A 10,288-nucleotide genomic window follows, 5' to 3' on the forward strand; every position below is an offset into this window, starting at 1 on the left:
CATTCAGGTTGCGAGCTTCTGTTTTGATGTTATAAAATGGGTCATCCAGACTACAAGAGGTATTGTTACTGGCAGTGCTGCTGGACCTGAAGGGAGTGTTTATATTTATTTCATATTTTGAGTCATTCAGCTGCAGAAAAATTTGGATATCAGGTTTTTGATTTCAGTGAAGAAGGGCATACAGTTGCATATCATCTGCATAGCAATTAGAGTCTATATTATATTTATGCATGATTAGCCCAAGGGGTAGCATGTATATGGGGAATAGGAGGGGACCCAGGATAGACCCCTGGGGAACTCCTCAGAAGAGACAGATGAAGAGAAGAGAGACGCTTGCAGCTATGAATGTTTCTTTGCAACAAGAGTCACAGTCAGTCGACTCTTTGAAGCATACTTGAGCCCCAAATAAACAAAAATAAAATAAAATAAAATAAAATAGAATAAGGGCGTTCCACCAAAAATTCTGGTGTAGTTTGCACACTGCCTGTACGGATTTTTCCTTTTAGAACAAAACAAGGAAAAAGTTTTCAAAAATACTTGTGCACATGTGGACTAAGCCTTAATTATACCACACAGTAGTTCTGGTAAATGATCTGACATCTATTAGAAACACTTTGGAATTATTGTCTAAGTCAATAGATATAATTACTTAATAAGTACTTATGGCAGGAGAAAAAGAGGAGGGAATTTTTTTCTTTATTTTGTTTACAAGTGACGATGCATAGCTCTGCAGCCTGGTATGAGCACACGTGTTCATGCCAACACGTGCCTACACGCCCACAGATGAAGATGCAGTGTCAATGCTTCCTTGTCACAAAGGTATAAATTGCAGCACCTGCAGTCAGTGAAGGCAGTCTCCTCACAGGTTAGACACATCACGCACAATGTGGACCTTCATCGTGGTTTTCGTCCTTCTGACAGGTGAGAACATTAAACCTCTTACTTGTTATTGACATTAAATAAAATATTAACTGTGTTGTGTTGATGGTGATGATTATTAATCCATGTAACCACGTGTTGTTTGCAGCTGAGCACAGAGCAGAGGAGTATCAGAACACTTTGAGAGGTGTTTTGCATTATGTCTCTCCAGATAAACACGTAGTGTCTCACGTTAAAAGGTAAGTTGCACATGAAGATGAAACATTTACACAGCTTCTGTATGATTCATTATCATTCTGCAGGTTTAACCATTTACAACACTGCATGTTTCACTGGTACTTCTGATCCTTCCATTAAATCATTTTGATTTATGTCAAAGCGTCTACAGTTCCGTCGAGAAGGATCGCCAATGGAAGATTGAGAGCATAGAGTTCGGACGGACCTTAAACTGCTCCTGGTCCAGTTTATACAACTTATATGACGCAGAATTCGTCTTCCATTGCCCGGCCAATTCTGTGCTCACTGGCATGCACAGCTTTTACAACAGAGTATTCGAAGACAGAAGGTTGGTAACATGTTGAAATTATTCACAGAAATGTTAACACTACTGTATGATTAATTAATTTGAATTTAATTCATATACAAGCAGAGATATACTCTATTGCAACTAAGATGATGGGTTTATTTTCAACTACATATCTATAGTTGTTTTTGTTTTCCACTTTTTAATGAATGAATGAATGAATGAATGAATTAAAAGGTGTATATCAAACTAATTAATGTGTCCATAACTTTACATTTAGAAGCATAAATGTAATCTTACAAAACTGAGGCTGAAAAATGACACACTTAAGTAAAGGTGAGAGGTGCGTCCACCTTTATGACAGTATTGTAAGGCGGTCTGATGCAGTTATTAATGCAAATGCTGTTCCTGCTCTTCACAGTCACATCATAGTCAAGTTTCTCTGCCGGTGTTAATTTTGACAGATTTTTAGATGTTGCTTTTGTCGTGAGATGAAAATGGGTATTAGTTTTACTCACATTTTAGTCACATTATCCTTAATTGACATTAATATTAGTCTAGTTTTACTCGATGAAAATTTAAAATATTGTAGTCAAAAATTCAAAACATTTTAGTTGACTTTTAGTCATTATATTTTCTGTTTTTTTCTCTTTAAACTAATCCAGTGAGGCTAATACAGTGATCATAAACGAGAGTCAAGGTGGCAGATTGTATGAAATAATGTGTGTGTCATGTCTCCAGCAGACAGGTTTAAGGGCTGATTTACGAGCACACACTTACTGATCATAATTTGAATAGCTCAACATCTCTCAATTTATGCTCTCAACAAATAACTAATGTGAGCCAACTAGGATTTGTCCCCAGGTTCACTGAAACATGAAACATAAATGTCTTAGTTTTTTATTATCAAGATCTATTTTTAGCTCGTCTCGTTTTTGTCATGGAAAAAAGGCTGTTGATGAAAAGTTTTGTCATAGTTTTTGTCGATGAAATTAACACTGTTCTCTACTTGTTTAAATATTAAACTCTCAATAGTTTCTGCGTCAAGGCAAAATTAACGTTATGTAATGGTTTTGTTTCATCCGATCTTGCTTCAGCTGGAGTTTCCGCTGCTGCGCTTTTCAAGACTTGATCACATTTGATCGCCGGGAAACCACAATGGTCAACTACTGGAGTGAAGACTTCGACTGGCAGCTCCCTGGAGGCCACTTCGTCGCAGGTGTCAGGACCCAGTACAGGAATGAGGATGGGTAAATATCCTGATGAGACCAGATGGTTCTATGTGCATATTTCTACTTCTAACAGTTATTAATGTACCAAGTTTTTATACATTAAAAGAATATTTCACCTGCAGAATGACCATTTGTACATCGGTTACCACCTTAACATGAATACCTGAGGAAATGTTGTTTTCCTCTGTTTTGCTGTTGTTGAATGTGGTCCCTGTTAAGAATGTTTGCCGTTCTTGGATTCTCAGTTCTCTGTGGAGATGTTATAGAAAATTAAAGTTATCTACGAGGGATGCACGATAATACTGCTGCACGTCATCGGTATCTGCCAGTATCGGCTTTAAAACGATCTAGATCATCAGCCACCATGTTGTTTCTTAATCTGCACAATGAAGGAATATTACATACACTGAAAAGTCTCCATCTGCTGGTGGGTCATCACGATAAGAGTATGCATGTATAGTATGATGTTAATTCCACTACAGAAGAGACTTGATGATCACTAAACTTAGTTGGGAAAAAAGTATTTATTGGTATCATTTATCAGACAAATAAGTTGTTGCATATCGGCATATTGATATCAGCAAAAAGGTGACACGCGGTGAATAATTATATGGAAATGGTCATTTTGTTGGTGAAGTATTACCTTAAATGAAACAATCTGCCCTTAAACCAAAGATCTTCATGAATTTATTTTGTGCAGTACTGCTGCCAGTCGAGTTGGGCTGATTTGATCAAATGAATAAATACGTCCTCAGCTATAGTTACCACACAGTAACACTGATGACTTGCCCTGCTGGGGATCAAAAAAGCTTACCTTATCTTACATTGTTTTTGAATTGACAGAGATCATCGCTGGAGTTTCAATTACTGCCAAGGAACAACACAAAGTAAATACTTTTATTGTAAATTAATGCCTTTGAATTTCATATATATGTATTTACACTGTCTATGAGAGAGAGATTAACATCTTTTTTCAGATAAATTTAATTCAGTTGAACCATTTTTGATTTCTTTTTAGATATGCCGCTGGTCAGTTCCCAAATCCTTGCTGCAAACGAACAAATGTTAGACCTTTTAACAGAAGGAGACATTGTCCTCCCAAACTCAAGGAATGCAAGAATCTGCAGTAGTTGCATATGGCCAAAGTCAAGTAATGTGGTTGAAGTGCCATATGTCATAAATAGTGCCTTTACCAGCTCAGAGAGGACCACGATAATCGATGCCATGAGTAGCATCGACATGGCCACCTGCGTCCGCTTTGTTCCTCTTAGCAGCCAAACCGACTACATCAGCATTGTGAAAGACAATGGATGTTACTCCTATGTTGGACGAACATCTGGGGCTCAACGAGTATCTCTCGGTACAGGATGCATTAATAATGGCATCATTCAGCATGAGCTCATTCACGTGCTCAACTTCCGGCATGAGCACACTAGAAGTGACAGGGACGTTTACGTCAGGATCAACTTTGAAAACATCAGGGACGACAAGTATCGCCACAACTTCAACCAACATGAAACAAACAACCTGGATGTTCCATATGACTACTCCTCTGTTATGCATTATGGGCCAAGGGAATTTGCAGTGGAAGGAAAAGACACCATCACTCCCCTCATGTCCCCAGTGGAAATTGGCCAGAGGATAGGCATGTCTGATAGTGACATCCTGAAGGTCAACAAACTTTACCAGTGCAGTAAGTGAACAAATGCACTTTACTTTCTGACTAAATGTAACTTTTCCAGTCTCTAAGTTCACCTCTGGTCTGTGCCTGTAACTCACCCAGTGAACTAAATGTTTTTCTTACAGACAATTACCTCCATAGATTCGGAGATTGGGACAATCAGTTGCTAGGCACTATGACTCGCCAGTGTCCTTTTGGCCAAGCTGTTTCTGAAATCTCAAGGTGAGCAGTACAAATAAGTTCAATCTTTTTGTTAATCAGCGATCATGATTTCATATTTTACCTCATGAACAGTGGGTACATTTACATGCACATAAATAATTCTCCATTATTCCGAACATGACAATATTTCGAATTTTTTACAGTTCATGTAAACAGCGTTTTCAGTTTCGATATCCCAGTCTCCCAGGTCGTGGGAGATGCTGATTTTATCCATATTTCAGGAGCATTATTCGGACACATATAGACACATCCAGAATCTGCGTCTCAGAGGGGTTATTGCGACACACCGCTTCTTATAGTCAGCTCTGTGTGTTTTCATGGATCCGTTGTACACACACAAACCAGCCGATAGTTTGAAGGCTGTGGTCGAGATGCATGCCTACAAGAAAAGCAGCCAAAACACAAACACACCTACTTTATGAAAGACTTAGTTATTAACCGCTTCTGAGGTATCAGAACATCAGATATCAGAATCAGAATAAAATTTATTACTAAGTCGGTTTTCACTTAGAATAAATCTGCTTTGGTTTTTGTGCATCTGTAAAACATACAGTGGACATATTAGGAAGAATAATAAGGCTGCAAAACTTTAAAAATATAAATATATAGATTAGAAAATAAGGATACAATAAAACCTGGTTTTCACCCAAAACTTTTGGTGCAGTACCTTTAGAACCAAAAGTAACTCCTAAAAACATGAACCAAGACCCCGAATCTGTTTCACACCGTCCAAATTCTCTTGTTCCACTTTTCCGTATTTTGACGTGATAAACGACATGTTAGGGCATGTTAATCAGTGTGCACTTGTAAACGGGAATATTAGTGGATTGCTCATTTTATGTAGGAATATTGTCTTTTTCAGAATAAGGGAAAAAATCTGAATATGTTGTGCATGTAAATGTAGTCAGTGCTGGAAGGGCCACATGCTACTGACTTGATATTGTGGAGTATGATCACCTTTTCCTGAACTTTATACCACTGGTCAAGTCAAACGTGAATATTAACCTCCATCAGTGTCGGAGCAAATGTTAAATTTATGTTATGTGAGCGTAAGATTCAAGATTGGAAACTTAAAATTTGGGCTACATGTTAAAAAGTACACCTGTTTAATAACCTTCGTCTTTCTGGTGTTTAGAGTTTGTTAAGCAAAGGCCCGTAGATATTTTCATTGATATAATGAACACATTAATCTAAATCTTTATTCATTTGTTCATTATACATCATAAAGCTTTCTAACATGCTGATTTGTTTCAACAATAGTGTCTTCAACAATGACAAAAAAGATCGACTCTGGGCGTTTTCGTGCAAGGCTTTCCAGAAACCTGAAACGTGCCGCTGGACAGATTACCAGAACACTCCGTGGGAAAACATCGACTTCAAATGTAGAGACAATGAAGTGATTGCAGGAGCCATGAGTGAATTCGCAACTGTGAGCTTCTTGGCAGACAGGAAGTGAGTCACTTGTTTTTGCCTTCATTACTAAAAATAAACCAACTCTTAATTTTCACCACGAAAAATATATATGATATATAAAATAATGAACCTTTGAGTTTAAGTTGAGCCAAAGAATCCAGTTGTTTACTGTGTTAACCGATTTGAAAGTCAATCCAAATGAACATTGTTGTTTTTTAGCTCATGTACATGAATGCCTCATTCCTCTATTTCAGATGGAAGTTTTACTGCTGCAGTGTTCCAGGTTTCACCATGTCCAACTGCCAAACAACACCGTATGTCAACTACTGGCAAGAAACCTTCACCTGGACAGTCGCCAGCAACAACTTCCTAACAGGAGTGAAAGCTTCCTTTAATATTGAATCACGGTAAGTTCATTTCTAAACTCTTTATCGCAGGCACACGTCCCACTTACATCAGGTTTTATACGTTTGGGTTGAATCAACACCATACCAACAGCGTAAGCTCAGCATAGACGTGTACCCAACTCTGTAGCCTGCACTGTAGCCTTGACGTGCACCTCCCAAGAAATGTAACTACACGTTGCTGCGACGCAGACCTGTTCATTTTTGAAAACTTTAACCCATTTCCCTCAGTGGAAAGAAACTTTTATTTACTTTTATTTCACAAATAAGAAACAACAAATTACGAAGACAACAAAGCCTCCACAAAATAGAATTATTAGTATAGTGTGTGATTTATCCTGGCCAGGGATGTCAGTTTTGGTTAATATTACCCTCCAAAGCCCAACACCCAGTAACCAGTAACAAACTAGTTCATTTAAAAAAAAAAAATGCAAAATGATGTGAAGTACAAAAGGCCTCTCCTTTTAGCTCCAGTGACAAAGTGAGCTTTAGCGCCTCATTTCAAACCGCTGTCCATTCAGAGGTGGTGAAATTTAAATTTTTTGTGATGTAAACGTTTTGCCTTTTATTTTATTTTCTGTTGGCTCTGCTGACAGACAACCAGCCAGCTGCGTTAACATGTGTGAACATGGTGCCTAGGGCTACAACGATTAGTCGACTAATCAATGACTAATCGACTATTAAAATAATCGGTGACTATTTTAGTAGTCGACTTTTCATAGAAAAGTACTATAAAAGTACCCCAAAATATTCTTATTGCAGCTACTCACGTTCAGATATTGGCAGCTTTACACACTCTCCCATGACGGGGAACTCAAACCCTTTGGCGTGAGTACGAAACAAGACATTAGATGACATACTTTTGAGGTTTGGGAGAGACAGACCGACATTTTTCAACATTTTAACACTTTTTCAACATTTTTCGATGAAATGATTAGTCGACTAATCGAAGAAATAATCGACAGATTAGTCGTCAATGAAAATAATCGTTAGTTGCAGCCCTAATGGTGCCCACTGCCCACCCTCCGGTCTCCACTGGTTAGCTAACGTTAGCCTTGGCCATTCTGGATAGAAGCTAGCTGGTGGCGCTGCTTATTCTGTGATTACAGCTGTCCTTGTGGCTGATGGCGTGCTGACACTGTTAACAGTGCCAACAGAGCTAACAGTAGTTAGCAATGCTAAAGGGGGTTTTTGGGTCAAAATGGAGCTGCTTATTCACCGTGACTCATCTGTTATGTGTGTTTTAGGTGCCACTGCCAACAAGGGTTCTGGAGGTGTAATTGTAGAGTGATGCAGACACAACGTAGCGTAGGCCACTTGTGTAGGCTGCAGCATAGAGCCTACGTAGAACCATAAATACATAAATCCGGATCGTATTTTTTGCTTAAATGTATTTATTTTTATTTTAATTTATTGTCATTGTGCAGTCATGCTTGTGTACCACAGCACAATGAAACTGGGATACTGCAAAAGGTGCAAAAGAAGGCATATTAAAACAAGATAAAATAAAATATATGATAATAATCCATGGTAAAATAGCCGACTATACAGACTTGGTTGTTCCACCCCTTGTCAGTAGGGGGTGCTGCAGCACCCACAGCACACACCTTCCTGCACCCTTGTATAAATCCACCTTTAGACGTCACCCTTTTTACCAGATATTCTTAATAAAACTTGAACTACCAGTTTGTAAATGCCCTTAAAATGTTTTTGTTTCTCGTTAACAGGGACCGTCGTTGGAGTTTCACATACTGCCACAGGCAGTGAAGTCACCATGAACGAGAAGATGCCTGACAAGACTTTTTGCTGTGCCACAATAACGCAGCAAACTGATTGCTGTCACATCTTGCCTGTCTGAAGGCATCCCTGATGCAATCCCTTATGACCCCAAAGGTCATTGACAGAATCTCAGTTTAGCATGTTATGTGTAACAGGATGTATGATGTCATAGGAAGCACAAAGGATATTGTTTATAGTGATTTAATTGGACGATATGGGGAAAAAAATGCTCAAAGAATGCTTTCAATGTCCATCTGCCGCCTGCAGGTCTGACTCTGAGATTTAAGAGACTCATTGCACTTTATTATATCAGTAAGTTTGCAGCCATCACTCGTGGGGAAACACCATCCTGCATTTATAAAGATCAGAAGTGCTGATGTCAGATCATTAAGAAAGTGCCCCTGGCCATCTTCTTTCATAATGACCTGAACACAGAAACTGGTCTCAGAGCTGCACTCCTGCTGCACTCGTCAAAGAACACAAACCCACAGTGTGCTCACACTGTGTTGGTGCAAAGGCTCAGTGATTTCTTGGGAGATGTCCTTCGCTCTCACACACTGTCTCATGTTGGAGGGGCTGTGTGTGTGTGTGTGTGTTGACCAGAACTGGCAGGGCACGTGTGTTGTGTTTTATTTCTTCTGTAAAGTCACTTTCCTGATGTTTTATTAGATTTGTAACATGAAGGATTTGATGAATGTAGATGAGATCATTAAGTCATTCTCTGTCGGGTGAAATATGCTTCTCTGATGAAAGATTTTAAATGTGAACTAAACATGACTTGAATACTTTGATGTGTGTGTATATGTGTAAATGTACAACATTAGCCTGTAGATTTTAATTCTGATTAGTGTATTGAAATGTATGAACGTAGATATGAGGACATGGACAAAGGGCTGTACTGTTTTATTACACTGGAAATAAAATCAACATGAAGTATAATATCTGAGTTTACAGGCTCTTTTATTCAAACCCATAGGTCCAACCATTTTCAACTGCTTATCCGAAGCCGGGTACACAGCACCCATATCACTGCAGACGTTGCACTAAACCGCCGATCCATCTCACGCTCCGTTCTGCCCTCACTCCTGAACAAGACCCCGAGATACTTGAACTCCTGTGTTTAGGGCAGGAACAGACTCCCAACCTGCTGCTGTAAAAATGGGCACATTAACCCTTTAAAACCCGAGCAAATTGTCCTGATTACTTTGGAGAACTCAAGAAAAAGGCAATGAGGAACATAACAAGAAAAATTAGCAAGAATTAGTAAAAGTTGCAGGAAAATAACTGAAAAATTGTTAAACAAACAAACAAACAAACAAACAAACAAGGAAATGACCTAAAAACAAAAGTGCTAAATATACGTAGAGGGGGAGAGAACAAGAGATTTTTTTTTCTGTAACATAATTTTTTAAAATATAATAATAACTTCTCCATAGCCATTGGTAGCTGTGTCACCTTCTACCTATGCCAGTCCTCAATGCTTATGTGCAGTTTCACATAGATTGACCACGTCAGTGAGTAGAAAAACGTGGGACAGACAGAATGACTGACTGACAGAATGACACACTGACAGTTTCCGTGATTATGTACAGCATACCATACCATGACTTAGTCATACCAAACATTAGAAAACAACACCAACATTGGTCCAAGTTTAGTAAAAATCCATATGGCGGTTAGGCCTAGATAGGAAATGAGCTCTCTAGCGCCCCCATTTTGTTTGATGGGCTCAATAATGGAGGGGTCCCCTCAGATTATGTGTGGTCATATGCCTACAAAGTTGCGTGGTGATGGGTGAAACCCTTGAGATGTTCTACACCTTTATGTGATGAGCCACGCCCTCCGCAATATTCATTGCCTTATAGAAGCTCAGTTTTAGGAAGTTTTCCAACTTTTGCCAAGAGGGAACTTTAGATATTGCTCCCTAGATTATGTTCACCCAGTTTCATGCAGATCGCTCAAACTTCCTAGGAAGAGATCCATTTGAAGTGTTTTTCAAACAATTCAAAATGGCGGAAAATCTATATAAGCGGAAGTTATGGGTTCTTGAGGCAAATGTGTTCCTCATGAGGAGAGGCATCTCTGTGCAAAGTTTCATGTCTCTACCACATACGGGGCATGAGATATGCCCATTCAAAGTTTGACATTTCAATGG

The 10,288-nt window shown here is 38.9% G+C and overlaps 1 protein-coding gene across 1 annotated transcript; it reads left to right on the forward strand.

Moving 5' to 3' along the window:
- Positions 1-443: 443 nt before the first annotated feature.
- Positions 444-9,018, forward strand: LOC125894708 (zinc metalloproteinase nas-12-like). Its single transcript, XM_049586295.1, has 10 exons — positions 444-921; positions 1,028-1,118; positions 1,259-1,444; positions 2,500-2,652; positions 3,478-3,521; positions 3,653-4,327; positions 4,441-4,537; positions 5,798-5,989; positions 6,205-6,357; positions 8,082-9,018. The coding sequence occupies exons 1-10, from the start codon at positions 885-887 to the stop codon at positions 8,119-8,121; spliced, it is 1,668 nt and encodes a 555-aa protein (XP_049442252.1). The 5' UTR covers positions 444-884; the 3' UTR covers positions 8,122-9,018.
- Positions 9,019-10,288: the final 1,270 nt, after the last annotated feature.

The sequence above is a fragment of the Epinephelus fuscoguttatus genome, linkage group LG1, assembly GCF_011397635.1.
Source record: "Epinephelus fuscoguttatus linkage group LG1, E.fuscoguttatus.final_Chr_v1".
In the NCBI taxonomy this organism is placed as follows: domain Eukaryota; kingdom Metazoa; phylum Chordata; class Actinopteri; order Perciformes; family Serranidae; genus Epinephelus; species Epinephelus fuscoguttatus.

What these genes read in the sequence shown, in the direction of transcription:
- LOC125894708 (XM_049586295.1), top strand. Translation starts at nt 885, where the DNA reads ATGTGGACCTTCATCGTGGTTTTCGTCCTTCTGACAG. An exon ending in AGAGTATTCGAAGACAGAAG is followed by an intron (nt 1,445 to 2,499) that starts GTTGGTAACATG and finishes ATCTTGCTTCAG; the next exon opens with CTGGAGTTTCCGCTGCTGCG. An exon ending in CAACAAACTTTACCAGTGCA is followed by an intron (nt 4,328 to 4,440) that starts GTAAGTGAACAA and finishes TTTTTCTTACAG; the next exon opens with ACAATTACCTCCATAGATTC.